General features: G+C 60.0%; 2 protein-coding genes across 3 annotated transcripts in view; one reads left to right on the plus strand and one right to left on the minus strand.

The window, feature by feature from the left end:
* Nucleotides 1-32: 32 nt before the first annotated feature.
* LOC113910558 (bifunctional peptidase and (3S)-lysyl hydroxylase JMJD7) lies at nt 33-16,957 on the plus strand. Of its 2 annotated transcripts, XM_027572860.1 has the most exons (25): nt 33-141; nt 3,696-3,849; nt 3,925-4,178; nt 4,547-4,603; nt 5,101-5,196; nt 5,390-5,466; nt 8,981-9,053; nt 9,355-9,491; nt 9,613-9,744; nt 10,104-10,144; nt 10,338-10,380; nt 10,635-10,689; nt 11,032-11,162; nt 11,519-11,602; nt 11,902-11,939; nt 12,766-12,901; nt 13,502-13,638; nt 13,859-14,081; nt 14,207-14,324; nt 14,621-14,758; nt 14,956-15,060; nt 15,216-15,395; nt 15,748-15,914; nt 16,473-16,659; nt 16,743-16,957. In XM_027572860.1, exons 1-25 carry the CDS (start codon nt 78-80, stop codon nt 16,955-16,957), a joined length of 3,042 nt encoding a protein of 1,013 aa, XP_027428661.1. In that variant the 5' UTR covers nt 33-77. The 2 variants fall into 2 exon arrangements, with proteins under 2 accessions (XP_027428661.1, XP_027428660.1); XM_027572859.1 differs by lacking the exons at nt 8,981-9,053; nt 9,355-9,491; nt 9,613-9,744; ... (14 more) ...; nt 16,473-16,659; nt 16,743-16,957 and adding exons at nt 5,695-5,854; nt 5,950-6,470.
* A 95-nt stretch (nt 16,958-17,052) lies between these two features.
* Nucleotides 17,053-26,928, minus strand: part of SPTBN5 (spectrin beta, non-erythrocytic 5) — a 45,299-nt gene continuing 35,423 nt past the window's right edge. The window contains exons 50-68 of the mRNA XM_027572844.2: nt 26,636-26,892; nt 26,264-26,450; nt 25,818-26,030; nt 25,160-25,356; nt 24,837-25,035; nt 24,355-24,549; nt 23,315-23,470; nt 22,870-23,087; nt 22,508-22,697; nt 22,111-22,287; nt 21,837-21,933; nt 21,348-21,493; nt 21,008-21,079; nt 20,455-20,541; nt 20,268-20,359; nt 20,032-20,117; nt 18,770-18,863; nt 18,398-18,549; nt 17,053-17,804 (exon numbers count right to left, since the gene is read on the minus strand). Of these exons, the coding sequence (XP_027428645.2) occupies nt 17,737-17,804; nt 18,398-18,549; nt 18,770-18,863; nt 20,032-20,117; nt 20,268-20,359; nt 20,455-20,541; nt 21,008-21,079; nt 21,348-21,493; nt 21,837-21,933; nt 22,111-22,287; nt 22,508-22,697; nt 22,870-23,087; nt 23,315-23,470; nt 24,355-24,549; nt 24,837-25,035; nt 25,160-25,356; nt 25,818-26,030; nt 26,264-26,450; nt 26,636-26,892 (2,883 nt within the window). The 3' untranslated portion in view covers nt 17,053-17,736. The remainder of the gene's footprint in view (nt 17,805-18,397; nt 18,550-18,769; nt 18,864-20,031; nt 20,118-20,267; nt 20,360-20,454; nt 20,542-21,007; nt 21,080-21,347; nt 21,494-21,836; nt 21,934-22,110; nt 22,288-22,507; nt 22,698-22,869; nt 23,088-23,314; nt 23,471-24,354; nt 24,550-24,836; nt 25,036-25,159; nt 25,357-25,817; nt 26,031-26,263; nt 26,451-26,635; nt 26,893-26,928) is intronic.

Below are 26,928 nucleotides of genomic sequence, written 5' to 3' on the forward strand. Positions count from 1 at the left end.
GGGGCCCAGCGGGGGCGGGGTCTCTCGGGGCGGGGTCTTTAAGGGCGGACGCGTGGCCTCGCAACGGCGGCGGCGTCATGGCGGAGGCGGCTATGGACGCGGTGCGGAGGGAGTTACGAGAATTCCCGGCCGCCGCAAGGGGTGAGTGGGTTCGCGCGGAGGCTACGGCGGCCTCGCGTCGACCGCCCGGCAGCCTCAGACGCGGGCGGGACCTTGGGCATGCGGGGAACCGGCGCCCCGAGTCGGGTGCGCCCTGACCCTCCTGGGCCGCCGACAGACACCACGGTTCCCTCTAGTTCGTGTCCCCAAGGAGCGCAGAAGCTCGTGCACCTGACTCCTTGCTGGGCCCTCTCCGATCACTCTTCTGCCCCACCCCCGTGCTGGGTCCCCTGCTCCTCTGCTCCCGTGTCCTCGTGGCTTTCTGGGGTGACTCTTCGCTTTACTCCCAGGGCCCGGGCCAGTCTTCCCCCTGGTGTGTTTCACGCAGTCAGCCCGTTCGGAATAATGGGGCAGTCTGTTGCCCTTCGCAGCCTTTCCTGTCGCTAAGTCTTAAGATGGTCGGATGCTCCCTTTCTGAATCCTTTGCTTGGAACGCTTTATTCAGGAACAGACTTCCCTGAGCTGGTGCAGAGCTTTGGGAGAATTGTAGGCAGCTGTAGAAGTAATCCCTGACTCTTCCCCTGCTTTTTTTTTTTTTTCCCTCTCTCCTTGATTCCGTCCCTCCCATTTGTTTTACCATTAATTAGCAACACGTGCACGTGGCTTAAAAAAACGGATTTCTAATGTGAAGTAAGCGTTCCTCCCGTTCTAGTCTCCAGTTTACATCCTTCCAGAAATACTCAATTTATATCTACACACACATACACACGCGTGCCTGTATAGCTCCTTCTGTATACAAGTGGTAGCCTGCGAAACACACTTTTCTGCACTATGTATCCTGAAGATAGCCCCATAGCCTTCTTCCTCAGTCTTTTTCACTCCTGTGTACTAGTGTGGTAATTTACTGAATCAGCCTACTATTGATAGGCATTTAGGTCATTTGCAGTCTTTCGTTTTGCTAATGCTGCAACGAATATTTTGAGCACCTCAGTACTAAGCACCTCAATGTGTGTGGCTCTGATCAATGTGTTCAGGATATGTCACTGAATAAAACAAATATCTGCCTTCATGGACCTTACCTTCCAGGTGAGGAGACAATTAATCCTAGACACACTAAACGAGTTAATTATACAGTAGAAGAAACAGATTAGAAGACAGATGTTGTGGGAAAGAAAGTAAAGCAGAATAAGAGGTCTCAGGCCAGGTATGGAGTGGGAGGGCAGGTTCCAAGTTTAAGTAAGATAGGGTAGGTAGGCTGCCTTGATAAAGCAGCATTTGAGCACAGGCTTGAAGAAGGAGGGGAAGGGAGTGAGCAGCTCAGACATCTGAGAGAAGAGCCTTGCAGGTAGAGGGCACTGGGGCCAATGCCCTGAGGTGGGAGTGTGCCTGGTGTGTTCACGGAACAATGAAAAGGCCAGCGTGCCTGGAGCAGTCTTTCTGCACATGTGCGAGTATTTCTGTTGCTTAAATTTCTGGCAGAAGAATTGTCAGGCCAAAGGAATTGTTTGGATTCCTTTTGGAAATTCTCTCACATTGAAGCCTCAGGAGGGAGCAGTAGCCGTTCTCTACAGGAAGTCTTTTAATTGGAGGTAGTGAAACTGAAATAATTGCAGAAAATGCAAAAGGTAAAAAACAAATGGTAGTGTCCACATATTTTGAGAATCCCGGTGAGAACAATAGGGAGACTTACAGAGCCCCCCAGATCATCTTCCCAACGTGACTGCGTTGGTGGGCTGGCCTGACTGGGAAGGCCCTTTGCCAGTTTCCTCCCCCTTGCTCCCTTGTCTGCTTGGCAGGTTCCACCGTACCCCTGGACAGCGAAGCAAGCACGTGGGCCAGGTCTTTCCTTTTCAGTTTTCTTGGGCCCGCCAGGGTCTTCCCACTTAGTTCCAATTTTTGATCTAAAGACATTTACTTTCTGACTGCAAAGCGAAGATGACCGGTATGGAGACTGACATGAGAGATAGGGCATGATCTCGGAGATGAAAATTAGTGCAGTGGTTGCTGACTGGGGCCAAGACATTCAGGCTAGATCTCATGGATGAAACTAAAAAGCCAAGCTCTGTGTACCCTTTATAGAAGCCGGGAGAGAGGCATTCCAGTCTGAGTGAGCAGCAGGAACAAAGTTTGGCTCTACCTGGGAGTGTGGTAAGGGGCGGGCACCAGACAGGAGGAAACCAGACTGGAAAAGTAGGTTGGGCCTGATCATGTGTTGACTTGAGTGCATGCCAGGGTGGACTATAATTTATAAACCATCAAAGGATTTTTTTTTTTTTTTTTTTTTTTAACTAGGGGTATGACAAGATGAGATTGTATTTTAGGAAGATGATTGGGGCCAGGGTAAGGGATGCTTTGAGAAGGAGTGGAATTAAGCCAAGGAAACCAGTTAGTTGACTGCAGCAACCAGCCAGCCAGGAGATGTTGGAGACTTTTCAACCATTGCTGAGCACCTGCTGTGTGTTAGGGACCATTCTAGGCCCTGGGGATACACCACTGAACAAGGCTTGCATCCCAGCCCTTATGGAGCTTACATTCTACTCTAGCACGAGAGACCAATGAACAGTTTTGCTAAGTGAGATACATAGTGTGTTACATGGTGATGAACGAAAGGGAGAGAGAAGGGAAAAAAAGGGAAGGGGTGTAGGGTTGTTGTGGACAGGTTCCAATTTAAAAGCATCACCAGGGAAGGAAGCCCCATTGAAGTGACATTTGAAGACCTGAGGAGGTAGTCTGAATGTAGATACTAGCAGAGGAAAGGAGGGGGTGGTTTGAGAGACCGAGGAGGTAGAATCAGTAGAATTTCGGGACCATCAGTAGGTGACCTGAGTGAAGGAGAAGGAAGAGCCAAAAAGAGTAGATTTGTGAGAGGTGACACAGGGCCACTATAGACATCTGCGCAGGTGGCATACTGCACAACCTGCATAAACACACATGGTAGTGCTGGGTGTCTGAGGGTGGTGATGCTATTCAGTAAGATCAAAAACAGAGTTCAGCCCTTACTTTTCCTCTTAGGGTTTTGTGTGGCAGCCTGTCTGCCCAGTTAGGTTGTAATCTTCTTGAGATGACAGTAGGATCATCACTTGATACCTCCACATGGGCCAAGTCAAGTACTGAGTACATTCTGGGTTCTCACTGAGTATCACGGTTGGAGGGTGCTTTCCAGAGTCTTGACTCACCCACACCAGCCTATGGCCTTGGGGCCTCAGCTCTACTCATTCTGGATTTCCCTGCCCTGCCTAAATGGCTGTCTTCCCTAATGGCTGGCGGGAGGTTGGGCACTACAGCGTGGGAAAGCTGAGGGTTCACTGTACAGGGCCGAACATGGTCTCAAGGAGGGTTTGGGTTTGGGGCTGAGCAGCATCCCCTGGCCCTGTGGGCTCTTACGGCCCAGCTTGGTGTGTTTGTGGGTGCTTCACTCTTTCTCCCTTAAATTTCCCTCATTCTTCAATTCCTGGTTGTCCAGGGTCCCTTGGTCATCAGTGGGCATTACCAGTGGTAACAGTGTGTCCTGTCCAAGGAGGGCATCTCTTCTGTAGGCACTGGGACACAACTGGGTGCTGTTGGATTCAGTCCCCTCACCCCCCTCTTTCTCTCAGAGCTCTGTGTGCCTCTTGCTGTGCCCTACCTGGACGAGCCCCCCACTCCACTCCACTTCTACCGAGACTGGGTCTGCCCCAATAGGCCCTGCATCATCCGTAACGCCCTGCAGCACTGGCCAGCTCTGCGGAAGTGGTCCCTCCCCTATCTCAGGTGGGACCTCCCCTGGGGGGTTGTTGGGTGGTTCTTTGTGGTACCTGGGTATGGGCTGAAAGTCCTTTCCTCTAGAGCCACAGTGGGCTCCACAGAGGTGAGCGTGGCCGTGACCCCAGATGGTTACGCGGATGCTGTACGAGGGAACCGCTTTGTGATGCCTGCTGAGCGCCGCCTGCCCCTGAGCTTCGTGCTGGATGTGCTAGAGGGCCAGGCCCAGCACCCAGGAGTCCTCTACGTGCAGAAGCAGTGCTCCAACCTGCCCACTGAGCTGCCCCAGCTGCTGCCTGATCTAGAGTCCCATGTGCCCTGGGCCTCTGAGGCACTGGGTGAGTGAAGGTATCGGCCGGGCAGGGAAGAAATGGGAAGGAAGGAGTCAGCTCTGCTTGCTTCTCCCTTTGTTGATGACTTGGCCCCTACTCTTGGCCCTTCAGGGTTAGGAGCTATGCACTAAACCTTCAAGTCTCCAGACCATGACTTTGAATTGAACTACGGAACATTGCTACCCTCCTTTCTCCCCCGGGCGGGGGGAGGCACCTTCTGGAGCTCACTCTCTTCTTCCCCTTCCCCCTGTTTGCTCCCTGTGAGCCTCTGGTCCCCCCTAGGCTCTGGTCCAGCATCACTCTGTGGTGGTGGTTCCCAGCCTGGCATTTGAGGATGGCCCTCTCTGACTTGCTCTCTTACCTCTGACCTACAGGAAAGATGCCTGATGCTGTGAACTTCTGGCTGGGGGAGGCGTCTGCAGTGACATCTTGTAGGTGTCAAAGGAATACAGAGGTGGGGGAGGAGGGAAGAGAGGCCAAGAGTGGAAGGTTGGGTCTGGATGGAAGTTAGACTGACTGTTCTCTAAGATTTCTTCTGGGATTCTGGGGTTTGGACATGACAGAGGGCCTCCTGATAGCTCAGGTTGGGGAAGGTCCCGTGGCACTGGGGGTGGAGGGCACTGTGTCTTCTGGGTCTCTAGAAAGCTCTCCAAAGGCCAGCCAGGTCAGGGGTGAACTCAGGAGAACCCTGTTTGCTTGAATTCCCCTCTTAGGTAGACATGAGCCCAGGTGAGCACCAAGTCCCTGGTGAGCAGAGATCTGAAATGCCGAATGCTTGCCCAACTCCTCAGCATCCCCTTGGGCCTGCTTTGTGCTCTTCTGTTATGCCATCTGTCACGTCGGTCTTGGGTGCAGGGTCCTGAATGTGATCATTTGTCCCCTCCTGTGCCCTGCCCCTCATAACCCTGGGCCTTCTTTGTATTGGCAGTACACAAGGACCACTATGAGAACCTCTACTGTGTGGTCTCAGGGGAGAAACGCTTCCTGCTACACCCACCCAGCGACCGGCCCTTCATCCCCTATGGTATGGGACTCAGCCTGCAGGGGCTGGAGAGCAGGTGGCCCCAGGTAGAGGGAGGGCAGTGAGGGCCCTGGGCGGGCTCGTGCACCAGGCCTGAGGTGTGGACGCAGTGTTTCCATTGCACTCAGGGAACAAGTGGGAGGAACTGAGAAGCTGCGGGCCATTTGAGTGTCCCCACACCTTTCTCTGGTTTCAGAGCTGTACACACCAGCAACCTACCAGCTAACTGAAGAGGGCTCCTTTGAGATGGTGGATGAAGAGGCCACGGAGAAGGTGTCTGCCTTGTTCCTGGGCCCTGGGGAGAGGGAAGGGTCAGAACCTGGTCTCTGAGGAGCAGGCACAGTAGAGTTGGGGAGATGGCACCTGGTTCTGAAAGATCCCTAAGTCTGGATCCTCCTAGTGCTGAACAGGGCAGGTCGTGTGGTGTTTCCCTCTGGAAGGCACAGAGCTGGAGGGCCTGGGGGCTTTGGGCCTGCTCCCTGGCATCCACTGTGTCCCCAGGTACCCTGGATCCCACTGGACCCACTGGCTCCAGATCTGGCCCGGTACCCCAGTTACAGTCAGGCCCGGGCCCTTTGTTGCACGGTGCAGGCCGGTGAGATGCTCTACCTGCCAGCCCTGTGGTTCCACCATGTCCAGCAGTCCCATGGCTGCATTGCTGGTGAGGAGCTGCCCGCAGGGCAGCTGGGGAATGGTTTGGGGAGGCAGTAGGTTAGGAGGGGGACCTTCATGCTCAGGTCTCCATTTTCTCCACAGTGAACTACTGGTATGATATGGAGTATGACCTTAAGTACAGTTACTTCCAGCTGCTTGACTCCCTTACTAAGGCCTCAGGCCTCGACTGATGGAGCCTTGGTGAACATTGCCACGACACCTGGTGGGAAAGGTCGTGCCCTCTCTGGCCAGGTCACTTTCAGAGTGGCTGGCTGCCGACCCGGCTCGGCTTGGCTTGGGATCAGCGTTGGAGAGGTTGGGGAGGTGATCTGGAGGCCCAGGAGGTGCCAGACAGGTCTGGGTGTGGGCTCCCAGGAAGTTCCCACACAGGCGAGGTAGCAGCCTGTCCCGGAGGAGGTTTGGGCTTCAGGTGCGGTGCCGCCTCTCACTGCCACCGCGGCCTCGGGCACCTTAGCACCTTGGAGCGCTGGTGTCCTGCCTGGAAACCAGAGAAGCTGGTGTTTCCTACCCCACGGCGTGTTGTGAGCCCCGGAGAGAGAGCCGGAAGGACCAGAAGGGCTGGCATGGAGGGAAATGTGCAATAAAAGATGACTGTGATTCATGTGTGCTGAGACTCCCTCTCGAAGTTGCTTTCTGTGGTCTGGTGAGGGCTGGAAGGTTCAGGTGAACATTTCAGGGTTACTCTGATTGCGGCTGAGGGCTGGGTCCAGACCTGCGCCCGAGGACCTCTCTGCTGCCAAGACCCCTCTATCTGTGACAGCTGTCGCAGCCCCTCTCAGGGCAAGCGGACTGCACCGACTCGGCCTGTAAAGCTGTGGCGAGCTTTGCTCTGGCCTTGTGGGCTCTCCTCCAGCTTCGGGGCAGCTGATGGGGTCTGGGGCCCCCAGGGTCACCCCTGCTTCTCCCACAACAAGGACAGGTAGGAGGGGACAGAAAACCCTGCCGCCCACCTCCGCAGGGGTCTCTGCACTCAGACTCCCTCCCTCCCTGCACCCACCCAGAGCTGGAAGAGCCCCCTTCCCCAAATGCCACCCCGAGGCGTCATCATCCCGGTCCCCCGGCTCCGAGGGTGGAGGCAGCTGCGCACGCTGCTTGGGAGGGCTGTTTCGTGGAAGGAACCACACCCCTGCCAGGTTGTGATGGGCCTGGGGCACTCCCCTCAGATTGGCCAAGCGCTTCAGTCAGGACTGGGCATTCCTGTCCTACTGGCACGGAAGGTTGTGAAAGACCCTGCGACAGGGGACGAGGCTTTTCCACCTGCTGCTGCCCTGGGCCCACTCCCTGCTTTCTAGATGTCAGTGGCCCTTCTAGGTCCAGGCATGAGAGCAGGGCTGAGTGGGGTAGGTGCTGATGGCAACGGCTGGAGGGAACGGGTCTTCATGGGTGGTAAGCCCCCATCCCGGGGGTGTCTGAGTCTCCATATAGGTTTAAGGTTCCTCATTTCCTCGGCAGGTATCTTGTCCTGGAGTGGGTGTGAGGCTTGGGTGGAGTGGAGGCAGTTGGGAGGGACCAGGGAGGAGCTTGGGGCCAGCTGGTGGTACATCACTGGCTCTGGGTTAAAAAGCCAACAGTCCTTGGTCCTGCATCCACTGCCTGCCATCTGTGGCTCCTGAGGACGGACAGCTTCATGGCTCTGGTAAGACCTGCTAGGGAGCTGGGCCCCCACTCTGACGCTTGGTCCTCCTGGGGCCTGGTTAATGCTATTTCTTTTTTTATTTTGTAAAGACTTGTTGCTTTGAGAGTATGCACGCTTGTGGGGCAGGGGGAGGGGCGACAGAGGGAGAAAATCTCAAGCCGACTCCCCACTGAACACGGAGCCTGACACGTGGGGCCCGACACGCGGGACCCCGCGGCTGGATCTCACATGAGCCGAAATCAAGAGTTGGATGGATGCTTAACCAACTGAGTCACCCAGGTGCCCCCCCCCCACCCGGTTATTGCTATTTCTTAAGGGGAGCTGTGGGTGTCTCCGGGTGTAGAGAGGGGAGTTTGCCTGCATCGGACCAGGGCGTCCTGCCCTAGAGATGGGCTCCAGGCAGAGTTCCTGGCCCCATGGATTGGGCCCTGAGAACTCAGGCTCCAAGGAAGTAGCTGCTCCAGTGCTCCCGACTCAATTGCTTGGAGCGTGGGGGCCCCAGAGCGGACACTGCCAGATGAATTTCCCCAGCCCTACCCCTGGACTCCAGCCATCAGGACCTTTCTGAGGCAGGGCTGAAGGCCAAAAGGAATAGTTGGTACAGGCTTCTCTGGCACATTTGTCATGGTTTATATCCCCAGATCCATGTTCGTGGGTTTGGATGGACCTGCCTGGGGACCCTCTTTAGCCCGACCTTGTAGCGCCTGGAGGACTTGAAAGCCTGTGGGTGGTGTGAGCTGCTAACTGCTGTTCCTGCTCAAGCAGAGGACCCATTTCCATAAATGATTCCTGGCCAGGGGTGGGGAGGCCGTCTGAAAACCCAAGTCTGTGCTCTCCACTCCTGCTTCTCCAAATAGAGGGTTTGCTTAACTGGATCAGGCCTCCATGTAAGCTGCTCAACCAAGGGAGCAGCCCCACCAAGGGGCCCAAGGCCAGGCTGGGCCTTAGTGAGCTTCTTCCCCTCGCTAGCCGTATATGCCCCCAGGCCTCCTGCCACCCAAGGCCAGCCTCCAGGGTGCTTAGCAAGGGTTAGCTGGGGATGTGGGGTGGAAAGACTGAAAGACACTCTAGTAGGAACTGGAAGCAGATAAGCGTGGGATTGAGAGCCAGCTTGGTCCAGTCCTGGCCCTGGACCTCCGGCAAGGGACTAGCCTTTCTCTTCTTCTGTTTCCTTGTGGGATGGGTTATGATAAGTAGTCCCTACACACAGGGTGGTTGTGTGAGTAAAGAAATTAACGTGCATATAAAGCCCTTGGACAAACGCTGGCCTGGAGTGCTGGGTAAGTGTTGGCAGGCGTCGTTGGGAGCTCCCGTAGCCGCCTTTCCATTCAGGACTCTGATGGGATGCGGGGCAGGGCTGGTCCCTTTGGTTCGGGACTGGTCCTGGATGGGTCACCCTGGCCTCTTCTTTGGGCTTGCCTTGTCTCCTTCGGGCTCAGCAGCCTGCAGCAAGCCTGTCCTCCCCGTCCTCTGCAGGCAAAGGTTCCTGGGACCTGCCTGCTCACCATTCGTGTCCTGCAGGCCCATGGCCTGCCCTCGAAGGACCTAGGTGAGTGCTGGGCCCAGGGAGGACAGTAGCATTGTAGCTGGGCTCCTCAGAGTGGGACAGGGCCAGTGGCAAGAGACTCTAGGGGTGGGCGTGCAGGGGGTCCTAGAGAGGGTGCCAGGAGGAGGTGCTGGGGGGAATGTTGGGTAGCACCCCAGCCTCTCCTCCTGCCTCCCGACCTAGCCCCATTCCATGGGTCTCTAGGCCTCCCAGGGCTGCCTGGGATGGAAGGTCATGGACTCTGGGCAGCTGGGCTGGGTGGGGCTGTTGGCCATCAGCAGGCACTGGTTCCTCCTTACCGCAGTGACCCCCTCTGACTGCTATGTGAGTCTGTGGCTGCCCACAGCCTCTAGCCACAGGCTCCAGACACGCACAGTCAAGAACAGCAGAAACCCCGTCTGGAATCAGAGCTTTCGCTTCCGAATCCACAGCCAGCTCAAGGTGGGCCAGGTGTCAGCCCCTGCCCTGCCCACTGTCCCTGCCAGCCCTTGTTCCGTGCCCTGGCCCCGCTCACCTTCCTACTCCATCCCTTCCTGCAGCTCCTCACTCTCTTCCCTTCCAGAATGTCTTGCAGCTGCAAGTCTTTGACCAGGATCTTCTGACCAGCGATGACCCCATGTTGTCAGTGCTATTTGACTTGGGGACTTTGCAGGCTGGGGACTTCCGCCGAGAGAGCTTCTCACTGAACCCTCAGGCAAGGCTGTGCCCAGGGTAGCGGTGGGCCTTAGCTCTGGGAGGGGAGGTGCTTTGGAGGGGAGCTGGGCACATGGCCCTCTTCTCTAGTGGCTGGTCCAGGCTTCCCCAGCATTGCAGAGGCCATGGGCAGCCCAGGAGCTGCTGTCACTGAGGAACAGTCCCATCCCCGACCCTCTTTCTTGGCCCTTAAGCCAAGAACAGCTTTCTAGGAGCCACCCAGAGAAGGTGGACAGAGCAACCTGGAGATGGACATTGGCTCTCCCCACCTTTGGGGCCCTAGGAGCCCCTGCTGGCGTCTACATTGAAATCTACACACCCACTCCTCACCCGTTCTAACTTGCTGCTTTATTTCTCCAGGGTGAGGAGCGGCTAGAAGTTGAATTTCGGCTGCAGAGATTGTGAGTCAGGGGCGATGGGGTGATTTTTGTGTGGGAGTGTTTCTCGGGGAAGGACAGAGCCCAGCACACCCAGAGCTGACACCCTCCCCTGGGAGACACCCACTGATGGTTGGGGGTGGGTGGCCTTCCCTCCTTGAGGGGTGAGAGCCTGGAAAGCTGGACTTGCGATGAGGGTCACTGGTGGCTCTTTCAGGACAGACTGTGCTGAGCAGCTTTTCAGCAATGGCATCCTGGTGGTGAGTCCAGAACCCCTCCCTCATGCCCTCTTTCCTGGGCCTGAAGCGTGGGCCCCCCGTTGGGGATTCAGGGGTAGAACTGAGTTGGGGGGCTCTGGGATTTCAGTTCTTCAAGAGGGTACAACCTCAAGCAAATGTTTGGTGACTCAGGGCCAATGTAATAAAGTGCTGAGGACCAAAACCAGGGTACTGGGAGGGTGGGGGCCTCTAACAGGGGAGGGGTGCGAGTCTGAGGGGCATTCTTAATGACTCAGGCCCGGGAGCTCTCCTGCTTGCATGTTCGACTGGAGGAGGCAGGGGACCAGAAGCGTAAGTCCCCAACCTACTGGGATAGCCCCTAGCCCTCTGCCCTGGTCTTCCCCTTTCTATGGGGATCCTGGATGGGACCTTCCATTAGCTGCCCTCAGCTCTCATAGGCAGCAGTCGAGGTTAGGGGCAAATCCATGCTGCGGCTCCCCAGGACTCGAGTGTGTCCCCTTAGTCCTCAGAGTGGCTGTGGTGGGGTCTCCATCTCCCAGCCTGGGCCTTTGCCAGTCTTCCCTCGCGGTGGGGGGAGGGAAGTGCCCCTCAGGCCCCTTATGTGAGACCGCCTTGGGCCTCTGTGGGCCAAGACCTTATTCGCAGCCTCTCTGCTCTGGTTCCTGTTTCCAGAGTCCGAGGGCAGAGTTCAGCTTGTGGTTCCTGGGTCCTGTGAGGGTCAACATGAGGCCTCCGTGGGTGCTGACCCCTTTTGCTTCCATTGCCCAGCCTGCTGGGAGCAGGAACTGGGTATTCTTCTGCAGGTAGTGTGCTGCTCCATCATACGAGGCCGGGCCTGCAGGGTCTTTCTCCCTCCTTCCCTCCCTCCTTCCCTCCCTCCTTCCCTCCCTCCTTCCCTCCCTCCTTCCCTCCCTCCTTCCCTCCCTCCTTCCCTCCCTCCTTCCCTCCCTCCTTCCCTCCCCACTTCCTCCTAGCTGGTCCCTCTGCTCGTGCTGAGCCCCCCACCCCATCACTTTAGGGCAGAATCAGGCATCCTGGGAAGAGGGTGGGGTTGATGTTGGCCTCCTAGCCCTCTTCCTGCTGCTTTGTCACTCCCCAGGGCAATGGGCGAGGTCCTTGCTGGAGGGTCTTCTGAGGTCTTCTTTCATCCTCCCTGCAGGATGCCCCTCAAGAGCAACTGAAGGTGCCCCTAAGGGCCTTGCCCTCTGGCCAAGTGGTGAGGCTTGTCTTCCCTACGTCCCAGGTACTTACTTGATCACCCAAAGGAAGAATGCCAGAAGCATGGGCCGGGCTGGGCCCTAGGCCTTGCAGGGCTGGCCTGCTTTGGTAGGAGCTGCAGTCTTTGGGCCCGGCTCTGGGGAGAGGGGGTCTTCTGAGCAGCCCTGCCTTCGAGCCTCAGGCCTTGCCTCTGTGGAGATGGCCAGAGGCCCAAGGGAGCACGGGGTGGGGGGGGGGGAGGGAGGGACATCACAGGGTGTGGCTTGGGCCGGGATGAGAGGGACATGGTGGCTGGCTTTTGTGACTGGTGTTCATGGTTTCCAGGAACCCCTGATGAGGGTGGAGCTGAGAAAAGAAGAAGGGTGAGGGCTGGGCCCAGGAGGAGGGGGCGTGGTGGGGGCTGGCGGGGGAGGGAGCAGGCTGCCACCTGAGCTTGAGATTGAGGCAGAGAGAGGGCAAGGGAACTACCAGAGGAGAGAAACCTCGCTCCTTTTGGGTGGCAGCCATTGTGGGTGGACCTTAGCTAATGTTCACTAGACAAGAGGAGTCACCCACCCTGGCCCTTCTTTACATGCCTGCAAAACTGGCTCCTCACCTCGAAGAGGTGGGAACACTGTTTCTTGTCTCTTCTGGAGTTATTTTTGGGTGGGGGAGGGAGCAAAGCTCAGAGGTAGAAGTAGGTCTGTGGTGGTGGGACCCACCCAGGGGGCCTACGTGCAACCTGGGACCCCAGAGGGGCCTGTTTATTTATTTACTTCTAAAGATTTGATTTATCTGACAGAGACACAGCCAGAGAGGGAACACAAGCAGGGGGAGTGGGGGAGGGAGACGCAGGCTCCCCGCGGAGCAGGGAGCCCGCCGCGGGGCTCGATCCCGGGACCCCGGGACCGCGACCTGAGCCGAGGGCGTCTGTCTGCCCGGCTGAGCCGCCCAGGCGCCCCCCGGGGCCTTTTCAGACGCCAGCGTTCCCGGTCCTGTGAATCCTCTTTGCTGTATTCCCTGTGTCCCCGCAGGGTCCAGGTTCACCCCCTCCCCTCACAGCCACACGCCTCACGCTTCAGTCTGGGCAGGGGTGAGGGCGGGGGAGGCTGAAGAGTTGGCAGTGGGTTTCTCCGGGGAGGCAGGCCCAGCTTCCTCTTCTGTGATGAGGCCGGAGCTGCCTTATAGTCCCTTCCTTCTCCCCCGCAGACCGAGGGAGCTGGCGGTGCGGCTGGGCTGCGGCCCCTGTGCCGAGGAGCAGGCCTTCCTGAGCAGGAGGAAGCGGGTGGTGGCCAGAGCCCTGAAGCAGGCCCTGCAGCTGGATGATGACCTGCAGGAGGACGAGGTCTCTGTGGGCCGGGCTGCATGGGATAGGCTTGCTCGGGCCCAGAGCTGAATGATTGTTTCTTCACCAGAGCAGAGCGTGGTCACCTCCTATCTGCCTGGCCCGGCTCTGCTTCCCTCTCATGTGATGTTTTCGGGAGCCCGATGCCATCAGATGCAGAGCACTGCATGAGGCACCTGGAGCTTGTAACTGCCCCGCCTCCCCAGCTGCCCCCTGGGCTAGCTTTCCTTCTCCTTGTTTCTTGATTCTTGGCCTGGTCCAGGTTTTGGGACTTGGGTCCAGTCTGACTGATCAGTGAGACGTGCAGGCTGAGGGCCGCCCGCCAGCCCGGGGCATCTCTTTCCAAGGGGGAAAGGGGTGGCTGTGTGGGAGACTTTTGAGGTGGCCGTGGGGCTTCCAGAAAGTGATTATGAGACTCCTCGGGCTAGGGGTGAGGAGATAAGGCCTTGTACTTGGCCATTTTTCCTGGAGTTCTTAAAACCAGACAAGCCCAACCCTTGAGAGGCTACTTCTGATTAGATCCTCCTCAGCAGGCCTGACCAGCACTGGTTCCAAGAGCCCTGATCAGGTGTTGACTGGCCTGGCTCTTCTGTCTTCCAGATCCCCGTGGTAGCTGTTATGGCCACCGGTGGTGGGATCCGGGCGATGGTTTCCCTCTATGGGCAGCTGGCTGGACTGAGGGAGCTGGGTCTCTTGGATTGCATCTCCTACATCACAGGGGCCTCGGGCTCCACCTGGTGAGCTGGCCGCAGGTTGAGCGCAGGAGTCTGGGGGTGGCAGTGGTGAGGCTCTTGTAGACCCCCTGGGTGCCTCTGACCCAGTTGGGAGAGCTGGGAGAAAGGACGTGCCAGAGGGAAACCCGCTCAATGGGACCATTGGGAGGTGCCTGCTAGACTGTTGTCCTAGGATAGAGAGCCCACAGTATACAGTGACCCCCTGGGCTTCGGCTTTTCCCAGGGCTTTGGCCAACCTCTACGAGGACCCAGAATGGTCTCAGAAAGACCTGGCAGGGCCCACCGCGACACTGAAGACACAGGTGACCAAGAGCAAACTGGGCGTGCTGGCCCCCAGCCATCTCCAGCGGTACTGGCAGGAGTTGGCTGAGCGTGCCCGCCAGGGCCACCCGACCTGCTTCACCGACCTGTGGGCCCTCATCAGCGAGGCACTGCTGCACGATGAGGTGCGGGGAGGGGTGGGGCCAGGGCATGGTCTGAAGGTCGGGAGCAGCTCTGGGCAGTAGGGGTGGCAAAGGCCTCAGGCACCAGAAAGCCACAGCTTTAGGCTCAAATCCTCTCTGTCCGTCAGCCCCATGACCACACACTCTCAGCCCAGCGGGAGGCCCTGAGTCATGGCCAGAACCCTCTGCCCATCTACTGTGCCCTCAACACCAAGGAAAAGAACCTGACCACCTTTGAATTTGGAGGTGAGTAGCCCTGGGGCTGAGAGCTGCGTTCTCGTGCTGGCAGGGTGAGGGGGAGCTGGGCCTGTGTGTAGGAGATGGGTGTTACAACCCCCCGTTCGGGGCCAGGTCCCATGCTTTCCAGAGACTGTCATCCTCCCAGAGTCACTCAGGCTTTGGGAGGGGGTTAGGTCCACGCTCAGGGTGCCTGCACCCAGCCCAAGCCTCTAGGTCGCCAGGCCGCCCTGATGTGAAGCCTGTGGTGGTTGAGGGTGCTGGGGGTCTGAATCCCACAGAGAAGCTGTGTCGTTTCCTCACAGAGTGGTGTGAATTCTCCCCTTACGAGGTTGGCTTTCCCAAGTACGGCGCCTTCATCCCCTCTGAGCTCTTTGGCTCTGAGTTCTTCATGGGGCGCCTGACCAAGCGGCTTCCTGAGTCCCGAATCTGCTTCCTTGAAGGTGAGGGGGGCGGCTGGAAGGTTATGGAAGCAGGGGTGGTGGGGAGAATGGGCCTGGGGTAGATGGCAGGCCTCCACCTCTCTGGTCGGTCACGGGGCCGTTTCCTGGTCTAGGATGGGCGGTGGGGAGGGGTCGGGTTGTGATGGGGTGGGAGACTCTCCCCTCTGGTTCCCTCTTCCCCCCATGACTCCTCTCAGGTATCTGGAGCAACCTGTACGCAGCCAACCTCCAGGACAGCTTATACTGGGCCTCAGAGCCCAGCCAGTTCTGGGACCGCTGGGCACAGGATCGGGCCACCCTGGGTAGGTTCCTGGGCTCCTTGGAAGGAGCTGGAGAGACAGCCACTAGAGAACCTGGGGATGGTGCGGCGGCCTTTGGGTGTCCACAGAAGCTAGGGTAAAAGTTCAGGGGTCCCCCTTTCCTGAAACGCTCCACTTTCCCTTTCTTGACTATGCAGACAAGGAGCAGGTCCCTCTTCTGAAGATAGAAGAGACTCCCACAGGGGCCGGCAGGATTGCTGAGTTTTTCACTGATCTTCTGACACGGCGCCCACTGGCCCAGGCCACCCACAATTTCCTGCGAGGCCTCCATTTCCACAAGGACTATTTCCATCATCCTCACTTTTCCACCTGGAAAGGTATCTTTTCTCTCCCTGGTCCCAGTTCTCCAAGGTCTGCCCATGGCCACCTGAGCCTTGGGTCCCTGGTCCAGACACCCACACCCTGCAACCCCCAGGCCCCAAGCTCCTTTGAGCTTAGTTCACTGGGCTGCCTAGACCGGCAACCCTTTTTCCTCTCCTTCTATTGTGGATCAGGGCCCATCTGTGGGGTCTTGGGAAGTGGCAGGGCTACTTTGGCAGGAGAGGTCAGGGAGCAGAGGGCAGGGTCAGCTTCTACCAGTAGCAAGGAGCTAGCATTAGGCTAGAGGGGTCTGGAGGCCTCGGCACCAATGATAGCTGCTTTTTCACCCCATCCCCCTGACCTTTGCAGCCACCAAACTGGATGGGCTCCCCAACCAGCTGACACCTGCAGAGCCCCACCTTTGTCTGCTGGATGTTGGCTACCTTATCAACACCAGCTTCCCGCCCCTCCTGCGGCCCACACGGGATGTGGACCTCATCCTGTCGCTGGATTACAACCTCGGAGGAGCCTTTCAGGTGGGCTGGGGGGGGCAGGCTAGAGAGGCAGTGGTGACCCCAGCCCTGGCCTGACATCCTGGCTCTTGCCTCCAGGGACATCTACCTTAGAGTCCAGTATCTGGTCCAGCTTCCCTTAGAGGCTGAGACAGGGACACCCTGGGAATGGCATCCTAGGAACTGTGGATCCTGTGAATTTACCACCAGGGGGAGTTACAGTGACAGGGAGATGTTTTTAAGTGTATTTCATATTTGGGGTCCCTGCCACCCCCATTTGGTCATGGACCTCTGGAACCCTGTGCTGTGAGTTTTTCTGTTGGTCCAGTGAAGTTTCCTGCAGAACCTGGGAGTTGTTAGCAGCCCCTCACAGCAGAGCTCAGGGGAGCTGCAGCAGGGAGGCTGTCAGGGTTCGAGCACTTTCCCATGTCTGGCCTGGCCCTGTGGGTCTGCCTGGGTCGGATTTGGCATCTGGGCACTGAGTCCCCCGTGTCTCAGCTGCCCTCCAGCTTCAGCTGGCCCGGTGGTGGAGACACGCACGGGGGAGCCCCACCCATTGACACCCCTCTTCCTGCCACACAGCAGCTGCAGCTCCTGGGCCGGCTGTGCCAGGCACAGGGCATCCCTTTCCCGCCCATCTCACCCAGCCCTGAGGAGCAGCGCCAGCCTCGCGAGTGCCACTTGTTTCTGGACCCAGCCTGCCCCGACGCCCCGGCTGTGCTGCACTTCCCTCTGGTGGATGGCTCCTTCCGCGAATACGAGGCCCCTGGTGAGTGCCCTTGCCCTCCCCCCTCCAGCCTTCATGCCTCTCCACAGGGGACCCCCCAGCCTCAGCTCCACACTCTCCCCCAGGCATCCCGCGCCCCCCTGAGGAGAAGGCGGCCGGGGAGGTGAACCTGTCTTCCTCCGACTCCCCCTACCACTACTCTAAGCTGACCTACAGCCCGGAGGACGCAGACAAGCTGCTCTGCCTGACCCATTACAACATCTGCAACAACCGGGAGCGGCTGCTGGAGGCGCTGCGGGGTGCCCTGCAGCGGAGGCGCGGGCGGCACCAGCCCCAGTGAGGGCGTGAGGCTCCCCCGCTGCCTGCCACACACACCCCCCCCCCCCCCCCCCCGCAAGGTGAACAGGACAAGTTTCCTCCCCACGTGTTCCGGAGCCCCTGGGGCCTGGAGGGCCCTGCAGCCCCCAGCAACCTCGCCACATCCACATGCAGGGGCCTTGAGCATCTTAAAAGGGCTGGGCCTTGGCTCCTCGGGCCGGAGGCAGCCCCCTCTTCAAGCAAGGAGAATATTCCGGGGGCTCTGTGGTCACCCGAGGTAGGCCTGGGGGACAAGGGCTTGAGCCCAGAGCAGTATTGACCCTATTTGCATAAGTGCTCAAAGCCATGTGCCCCTCCCCATTGCTACTGAGTGAAATAGAGCGGTTTATGTATCACAGAGGCTCATATAAATGTGAGGTGGGACCAGATGATCAGTCCTTGCTGCCAAGAAAGGTCATGCCGGGCTCCTGGTTACACAGAGCAAGGACTGGTTTGAAGAAGCCCTCCCCAGGGCCCCCACAGAGCTAGCGAGCAGGTCCCGTCTACCCTGCTGGAGCCCTGGGCAGGGCATGGAGTCACAGGCAGTGGCAGCCAGCACCCCTGTCCTCCCCTCCACCCCCCGGTCAGACGGCTGCTTCCTGTCCTGCAGTAGGGGTGGCCACACGTGCGATCGGAGGAGCCACGGGGACAAGCACGCATGGCCTGCCACAGCAAAGCTGTGACCTTGGCGAGGGCTGCCTCTTAACAAGGAACCGTCCGTTCCAGACGCTGGTCCTGGTAGCAGAGTCCTGTGCTGGTCCCCTAGAGGTTGTCCTTGTTTGTAGCCCTGAGGTTTGGTGCCACCTCAGGGTTTGCTTCAGGGCTCAGACCTGTTGGGGGAACAGGGAGGCAGAGTGACCGTAGGGCCTGGCCTCAGAACATGCCCCCTCCTCCTAACTTGCTGGAGGCTATAGATACTGACAGCTGACCGGCAGCGGAGGGGGGGTGGGAGAGAATGGGTTCTCTGTCGCTCAGAACTCCCCCTCTGCTCTGGCCCCCTGATGCTTGGGCCCTGCCCTGGGCATGGGGCTAGTGTCACAGTGGAAAAAATGGAGGCCCTGGGAGCCTTAGAAGCCACCATCCAGGACGAGGCCTAGTCATTCAGCACCATGTTATCTGAATTCTCAAATGGAGCCCATGGGCCCTGCGGGAGCAGGCTTGCATAGCTGCCAGAGACCACAGCCATGGCCGCCCTCCCAGGTGCTCCTTGGGCCTGACCCGCGGTCTGTCTGCGAGAGTCGGTGTGTGTGTGGGGGGTGACAGCCTGACCTCTGGCCTGCTCTAGGACAGTAAGCCTCCCTTTTCCCGTCGGAGCAGGGGCGAGCAGGAGAGGCGGCCGAGGGCAGGCCGGCACCCTGTGTTCTGTCTTGGACTGGAAGAGGAGGCCGAGTGAGTGATGTGTGGGCGCCCGGGCAGTCCTTACCTTGGGCCCGGCTGGGGCAGGAAAGGCAGTGGGAGCCGTGGGCAGGTGCCAGGGCAGGGCCTGCAGCCTGTAGGAACTCCAAGGGTCGTGGCTGGCCATCGGCCCTCATGGGCGTCTCCCTCAGTGAGGAAGTCAGGGGACAGCCATGGAATCTGTGGGGAGAGGGAACCTCAGGGCCTGGACTCCGAGCAGAGCTTTGTACCCGATGGGGTGGGTGCTAGGATTTTCTATTGCTGAGGGTCTCAAATACGGGGGTTAGTCCATATCCTAGCAGCTTAGGGCTGAGTCTCCAGATCTCGGGCTTAAGAGGGCAGCAGCTGTGCCAGTTACGGGGTCAGGACTCCCACCTGCCCACATAGCCACAGGCCCTACCTAAGCGGGCCGGCGGGGCCGGGCACTCTCTCAACAGTGGGCGCAGCTGGGAAGCCCACAGGTCTGGCTGGGAGCTCCAGGCTTAGACTGTGGGCTGCAGAGCAAAGGGAGAAAAGTGGTCAGCGCTGGCCCCGGTGGTAGGCCTCTGCAGCCAGCAGCCTCCCTGCCTGTTCGTGTCTACCCCCAAATCCCTCTGTGGAAATCCTAATACCAAGGGGATGGCACGGGGAGGTGATTAGGTGATGAGGGTGGAGCCCTTACAAAAACCCCAGAGAACCCCCCGGCCCCTCCCACCAAGTGAGGACACAGTGAGAGGGCACCACTCACGACCCAGAAGAAGACTCTTACCAGACCCCCAATCTGGTGGCGCCTTGATGGACTTCCCAGTCTCTAGAACTGTAAGAAATAAATGTTACCCACCCAGTCTGTGATAGTTTTGTTAAAAGCAGCCCAAACAGAGCGATGTGCCTGCTACAGGAGGGCTGTGTTACGCACCGAGCCTTGCCCATGTGGTGCGCAGTGCGGGCCCAGCACTCAGGCAGGTCCCCAGCGCACCCCTGCCTCCTAGAAGGCTGAGTGCAGACGGGCTAAGAGAGGCTCAGTCTGGAGAAGATCCTGAAGACACTCAAGATCCCCTTGGGATTCTGGAAGGACAGACTCAGCTCCCAGGGGACCAGAGACCGTGTGAGGAAGTGAGCCAGGAACCCCGAGAGACTGGGAGGAACAGGAAGAGACTCCCACCCAGGTCTCGCAGCAGCCTGAGGACATGACCTGAATATCACTGTCTCTGGGTGGAGCCTATCTGACCACATTGACAAGAGATTTCTGGGGCAGAGGTGCTCTCCAGGCATCCTTCCTGATATAACTGGGTTTGGCCACTGTCCACAAGATACCCCAAGGGCAGTGCATTCAGAGCTTTTTGAGGAGTGGAAGGTTAGAGAAGGTCCCAGGGTCACAGAACAAAGCCTTAGGAGTGTGCAGGGAAGTCAGAGAGGCAGATTCCAAAGGGGGCAGAACAGGGCCAGGAGGCAGCCAGGGGGGCAAGCCCGGCGGCCCTCCCTCTGGTACTAATTAGCGCTGTGATCTTTGGCAAGTGGGTTACCCGTTCTGGGCCCTAAACTCTCTGAGAAGACACTAAGTCCCACTTAACCTCTCAGGCTAGAGAGGTACTAGATGTGGCACTTCGGAGGATGCGTGAAACAGCAGTTGGGGGCCAGGGACTCAGTGCCCCAAGTCCCTCCCCAGGTGCCCCTGGTGCTTACCCGCCGCGCTGCTCAGGGCTCGATGCCAGCTCTCAGCTTGCCCTTCCGAAGGTGCCGCACACAGGGTCTCCACCCCGCTGCTCAGCCTGCCACCCACAGAGCCGGCGGTCAAAACTCTTGGCTTCCCACACCCGTGGGCCCCTGCGCCTCCAGCCCCCTGCTGCTCTTGGGAGGCCATGCTGGCTGGGTCAGGTCGTGTTCTGGGGCCACAGTCTCCCTCCCCACCTGGCCCTCACCTTAAGGAGAAAGCATGTTTCCTGCCGTGCTGGTTCGCCAGCCTCTCACGCTGGGCTCCTCCGAGGTCAAGGGTGGCCACTGGGGCCATATCCTGAGAAGAGATGAGAGGGGTCACCAGTGCCATGTCCGTTCTTCCCCGTGGGCCTGTCCTCTGCCCTCCCCCCCCCGCATTCCACTACCCAGTACCTCTGCTGCCGTCCTCTTGGCCCAGAAGAGGCTCAGGGAGCTGCTCCCCAGGCTCCTGTGGCAGCCATCCCAGGGGCTCGAGCAGGGCTGTAGAGAGAAGGCAGGGAGGCTGCACCGGCTGGGCGTGGAGGGGAGGCTGCAGCCCATCCTCACGATCGCTTGTCTCCAGAGACTCCCAGGCCAAGTCCATGGGGAAGAGGGAGCCAGGGAAGGATGTGCCAGGAAACCAGCAAGAGGAGGAAGAGGCGCCCCCGCCACACCGGGCTGGGGGCAGCAGCTGTGAGGCAGCTTAAGAATGAAACTGTCCTGGGGCACCGGGCTGGCTCAGTCAGTAGGGTGTGAGACACCCCCCTCCCCCGATCTCGGGGTTGAGTTTGAGCCCCACCCTGGGTGTAGAGATTACTTAAATAATAAAAAGGAATGAAATGGTCTTAAGAATGGGGGGGAGGGGATTATCCACCATCACATCAGGATGCCAGGCCCTGATGGCCCCTCTGAGCCCTCTGGTTCTGTGGGGGAGAGCAGCCTGGAGAAGGAGCCTCCTCCTGCCTACCTGCCTCCCTGCAGGCGGGAGCGGCTGCCGGGGCTCCAAAAACCCCTCCGCGGTGGGGGCACCCTTTGCATCCTGAAGGGGCAAGATGGGACCCAGGAAACATCCAGCAACAGAGGACAGGCCCCCTCTGAAAGGTGGGCTAGGAATCCACCCCTCTCTGACCACTTCATTCCTGAGGACTCTCGGCTCCTCTGCCCAGTGCCCACCCCCCTGGGGCTCAGTGCTGGGTCCAGGGTCTGGGCCTCACCCCCACGGCCCCGGCCCCACTGGGCTCCTGCTGCCGGGCTGCAGGCTCCAGAGAGACAATGGTGGCAGGGGGTATGTGCGGCCCGACGGAGACACCTGGCTGCAGGTCCCTTGTCTCAGCCAGCTGTACTCCGGGCCCCCGGCTTCCGAAGGGCCTCTGCTGGAGGACGGTGAGTGCATGGCCAGCAGCCCTGGGGCTCAGCCCTGGCCCCTGCTGCGGCAGCTTCTGTTCCGCCTTGGAGAGGGGAGAAAGGTGAGCCAGGTCAGGGCTCCATGCCCCAGCCTCTCCTCCCCGAATGCCCCTTGAGAGCAGCCCTATCTTCTCATGGGTCTTCATCTCTTCCCGCTTCAGCTTGCTTAGGAGACTTGCCCGTCATCCTAGTTCACAGTGGGGCTCCAGCCTACCTGAAGGGGGGATGGTGACGGGGCCCTGCAGCGGGCCAGGCAAAAAACAGGGTTTTCCCGAGGGGTCGGAGGTGGGCTTAGTGCCCTGGGGTGGCTCCCTGCTCAGACTGCTCCCACCCCAGCCCTCAGGCCCCTTGTTGCTGGCGTACCCTCGCCCAGCCTCCTCTCTCCTCTGCCTTCCTCTGCAGTTGGGCAAACTTCTCTTCCTGGGCTGTCAGCAACTTCTCGAAGTCCTGGTGTCTGCAGAGCAGCAACTCCACATCGGACGCAGTGTGCTGGGGAGAAGCCAGCCGGGGTGAGGCCCAGCTCCAAGGGGTGCCGAGAGCCACCGCCCCCACCGCCGGTCCACAACCCGGTTTAACGGGTCAGGGAGCCGAGGGACCGCAGGTCCCACCCTTGGCCGCGGCTGCCCGTCAGTGCGACTGGCTCATGGTTGGGGGGCCTGGGCTCACCCCACAGCTGGGGTCGAGCAGTAGAGCCTCCCGGGAGGTCAGCCAGGCCTCGGCCCGGTCCAGCTCCTGCCGCAGCTTCTGCAGGCCCCAGTTCTCCTCGCAGCGCTCTTGGCGTAGGGCGCAGGCCTCTGTGAGTGCCTGCAGTCGCCCTTCTAGCTCCTGCAGACACCCTGTCACCTGGTGGGAAGGGGTGCTATGCGTCAGACGCTCGAGCAGAAGCACCGAGGCAGGGCGGGGCCGGAGTGCCCAGCGGAGGGGCCCGGGCAGGGCCCAGACCCTCCCCCTCCCTTCTCTGCTTCTCTCTCTGCTCCTTGTGGGCCTTCTCCTGAGGGGTTCGCTTTCTGCTAGGGGCTCCAAGGCCTTGGGAAGCTGGGCTCCATCCCCTTTGTGCTCATACCTCCGGGGACAGGAAGTGGTTGCTGTCTACCAACTGCTGCCCTTCCCGCCGCACGTCCTGCACTCGAAGGCAGTGCTCCCTGATTTCTTGCCCCAGCTCCGCGTGCTGCACCAGAAGCCGCTCGGCCCCCACCACGTCCCCGGCCAGCTCCCCGGAAGAAACCAGAGCTTGCTTCTCCTGAGCCCAAGCTCTGGGGGTAGGGAGACAAAGCTGCTGTCAGGGCTGAGAGAGCGGCCTCAGGAGGCAGGGCATGAGGTGTGTCGGGGGAAGGGGAGTCCGGCTCCCCGAAGAGCTGCGGTGACCCCACCTCCCCACCCCGCGGGGGCAGAGCTGAGCCAATACCAGGGCGGGATGCCACCTACAGCAGTTCCCGACAGTGGCCAAGGAAGGCCTGGCCCCGGGCTGCGTGCTCCAGCTGCTGGCCCCGCTCCCGGGCCTCCTCATCCAGGGTGGCCCAGGCCTCCTCCAGCCTGGCCAGCTGCTGGAACAGGCCCTCCCGGGCCACGGGGTGTAGCTGGCTCAGTCGGCAGGCCTCCATCCGCACCCGGGCCACCTCCTTCTCCACAGCTGCCAGGTCCCACTGCCACCAGAATACCCGATCAGGCCTCACGCCCCACAACCTGATGCACGCCCCTCATTCTGGGAGCACCTGGTCCTCTCTGGGTGGCTCCTGTTTCCCAGAATTTCCCAAGTCAACTCCACTCTGTTCCGCAACCTGGGCAAGCACTGCCGGGCTAGGAGGGCCTTCCTTTCTCCCCTCTGGGGGCCCTACCCCCCAGCTGCAGGGAGACTGGGCGGCACTCTCACCTCCAGGCACCTGTGCTGTTGCTGCAAGGTCTGCACTGAGGACGAGCTGTGGTCACAGATGTCTCTCACCATCAGGGTGGACTTCTCTTGCATCCAGCCCTGGAGCTCAGCCGCTGCCTGCTCAAAGCCACGGACCTCCCGGGCTGTGGCCAGGCTCTGGGAGAGGGGGGAGGGCCTGCTCTGGGTTGAGCTCATTCTTAGGGTCCTTTCTCCCTGGAGACATGGCCTCGTGGACCACCTCCTTTTAAATAACAAGGACCACAGGGCTCAGTGACTCATTCATGACCACCAGGTACAGAGAATGTCCTAGATGTGGCAGGTGCTCAATGAGTGTGCGATGTTACTGGTGAGGGGGTAAGGCCTCGGGGGGGCCTTCTGTGACAAGAGGGCCTTTGGTGTACAAATCACGAGAAAGGCAGAAATGGAGGCTCTGAGGCAGCAGGGGATGGGTCCACGTGAGGGAGGAGTTTGGTTTCTGGGAGGACTGGCTAGGAGGGGAGGGCCTGCTCAGGAGGCTGCCCAGGCTGTCGGGGGCTTGGGGAGCAGCCCGCTTTTATAGGAACCAGCAGCTACGGCTGAGAACACAGGTCGGGGAGCAACATGGAGCCCATCCACGCAGGGCATGGAGGTTCGAAGAGGGAGGGGGCGCAGCGAAGGAGCCAGTTAAGTACGTGTGGTTGAGGAGAGATCAACCCGGTGTGTATCTTCAAACCTGAGGCCTGTATTTAGGGGGGTTTCGAGGGGTTTGGAAGCTGGCCAGACCTGCCTTCTGTTTCTCCCTGGAGGTGTGAACTGCCGGCCGGAAAGCAAACTGGTGGAGAGGGCTGGGGTGGGGTAGAGGTGCAAGATTTCGAGAGTCCCCATCTGCTTAGTGCTGGGAATCAGCGGCAGCCACCTCTGTCTGCACACGAATACCCACCCATGCTTATACTCACACACTTGCACGCTCACCCTGGTGGGCCTGCTCATCCCTGACCCAGGCAGAAGGCATGGATGCTCCTGCCCCGTGGCTGCCCCTGGCCCGGCCTGGGCGCACTTACCTGGCTGCGGGCTTTTATTGCCCCGTCCAGCCTCTCCCAAGCGGCCTCGATGCGACTCCTCTGCGCCTGAATCCGGGGAGAGTACCTAGGGGTCGTCCGTTCCAGGGAGGCCGCCAGCTCCCTCAGGGCCTGCACCTTGGCCTGCCCCAGGCTCTGAACTTCCTCTCTGAAAGCATCAAACTTCTCTTCTAGCACCTGTGGGGATAGAGGACCAGGGAGGGTCACACCGGAGGTGGTGTCCAGCAGCTCTTGCAGCTCGCGAAGGGCCTGGCAGCATCTGATAGTCCCCTCATCCGTACTGGACGAGGCGGGAGCGGACGTCCCCCGGCTCTGGCTCTAGCACCATGGGGATCCGCCCAGAGCCCACCTTCTTCCCTTCAGCTCACGCCCTTGCCTCCCTCTCGCCCAAAGGCACACACACCTCCCTTGCCCTGGCTCAGCCTCCATCCACTCTGCCCCCGGCTGGCTCGGGAGAGACTCACCTTGACGGCCTCCAGGTCCCGCCCGAGGTCCTGGGACTCAGCCGTGGCCACCCTGCTGGCCAGCCAGGTTTCGAGGAGCAGGGCCTCCCGTTCCAACTGGTGGCACTGCAGCTGTTCCCGCAGGCCTTGCCCCCGGCCTTCCGCCCTCTGCAGCAGCCCTAAATGGGCCGCCCTCAGCGCCCGCATCCGGTCCAGCGCCCTGGTGCCGTGGCAAGGAAGACAACCCTGCTGAAGCCCTTCTTCTCTAGGCCGGAGCGGCCTCACTTGCCTCGGAAGGGAGAGCCCTCCCTGCGCCTCCCTGAGTGCGCCTGGCTCCCACCCACCTTTCTGGGTTCTGCCTGCTCTCCAGGAGGGCCGCCGTCTGCTGCAGCCTCTCAATTCGCGTGCTGAATGCCTCTAGGTCTCTCCTGGTGGCCTCCAGCCGCCGCAGAAAGGCGCGCGTGGCCTCGGCACTCTGGCCCACATCCTTGATGTCCAGGGCACAGCCCCGTTCTTCCAGCCAGGACTCTGCCTCCAGGAGCTGGGGTGGCAGAGAGGAGAGTCCTCCCTGGATGATGGCCTCTAGGGCTCCCAGCTTGGAGTGCACGGCCTTGAGGTTTGGAGCCGTGGTTTGCACCCTGGCTGTACACTGGAAGTGCCAAGAGTTTTGATGCTCCCTGTGCCTGGCCCTCACCCCTAAAGAGTCTGATCTGGTCTGGAATGGAATGGGAGTATCCGCATTTCTTAAAGGTTCCAGGTCATTCTGATGGAAAGCAATGACGGAGAACCACCGGTTTAGAAGAAACAACACAACAAAAGAACAGCGAACCCAGGGAAGGGCCCGTGCTCTGGGTGCCACGCAGAAGGAAGAGGTCGGGGGTGGGGTGGGGGGGGGCAGAAGGCCACTTACTGGAGGGAACAGGAGACGCAGAGAGCCTAGGCCCTGCTTACACTCTGGGTTTCCTCGCGCCCAGCCCCCGCCCTTCCGCCTCAGCCCCTCACCTCCGTCAGGAACTGCTGGGCCTCCTGAGCCTGCTGCAGCTGCAGCCGCCTCTGCGTGGCCTCTGCCCGCAGGCAGCCCACGGCGCTCTCCAGCTGCTGCACCCGGGCAGCCACGGCGCCGGCTGCAAAGTGCCCGGCCTGCACCAGCTTGCGTCCCGCAGCCACCACGGCCTGGGTCAGAGCCTCGTGGCTACTCAGCTCGCTCTCCAGGTTCTGCAGAGTCGGAGGAAGACTTTCCTCAGGGGACCCCAGCGTCATGCAGAAAGCCTTACAGGATCCCACGGATTTGCTCCCGGAAGAGTTCTCTGTCCTTATGGCCAACGAAGAACGCAGGGTGCCCCCCAAGCCCCCCCCCCCCCCCCAGAGGCACAGAGCTCCCAGCACCACTGGCTGACTGAGGCTTGTGCTCTATCTGAGGTTCGGGGTATGGGCGGGGGAGCCCACACCTGGTGTTTCTCCTGCAGGTGTCGCACGGTGCTCAGGCTCTGCCCGCAGTCCTGGGCCGTAGCCAGAGGCAGCTTCTCCTGCACCCACGCCATCTCTTCATCAACATCCCTGAAGAACTGCAAGAGCAGGCTCCGGGCCTCCAGGGCGGCTCTGCGCCCCTGCAGGGGCTCCTGCAGGCTCTCAAACCTGCAACGGTGGAGGGTGGAGACAGGGCAGGCAGGGACCATGGCCGTCAGTATTGGGGCCAGACAGTGACCCAGCGCTCACCCACTCAGTGCCCCCCACCGTGGGGGTAGGGGACAGCCCAGAGGAGACAAGCTGGAGGGCAGGGAGGAAGGGGGCAGCTCCTGTGGGCACAGGGGCAGCTCTACCTCCGAAGCAGCTGCTGGGCCTGGTCTTCCACGTCTTGGGTGAGGCAGCGGCCTTCCCCTGTAAGGACCCGGGCCTGGTCCAGCAGCCACTGTGCCCGCCTGGCCTGCCCATCCACGGCGGCCTCCAGCTCCCCCTGTGCCCGCAGGAGCTCATCCAGCCCAGGCTGGTCTGGGTCCCCGATGGGGGCACTCAGCTCAACCTCCACAGGCTCCAGCCAGCTCTCTAGTTCCTCCACACTCCGCCGGAGATGCAGGGCCTGGGGCAGAATGGGAGGTGGGCACAGGGGGGAGAG

Source organism: Zalophus californianus, chromosome 6, assembly GCF_009762305.2.
Source record: "Zalophus californianus isolate mZalCal1 chromosome 6, mZalCal1.pri.v2, whole genome shotgun sequence".
Classification (NCBI taxonomy): Eukaryota; Metazoa; Chordata; class Mammalia; order Carnivora; family Otariidae; genus Zalophus; species Zalophus californianus.

Excerpts from the sequence above, each read along its gene's own strand:
- LOC113910558 (XM_027572860.1), top strand. The coding sequence starts at position 78 with ATGGCGGAGGCGGCTATGGACGCGGTGCGGAGGGAGTTACGAGAATTC. Across the intron at positions 11,603-11,901 it reads TTGTCTTCCCTACGTCCCAG|GAACCCCTGATGAGGGTGGA; the intron begins GTACTTACTTGA and ends CATGGTTTCCAG. Across the intron at positions 15,061-15,215 it reads ACAGGATCGGGCCACCCTGG|ACAAGGAGCAGGTCCCTCTT; the intron begins GTAGGTTCCTGG and ends TTGACTATGCAG.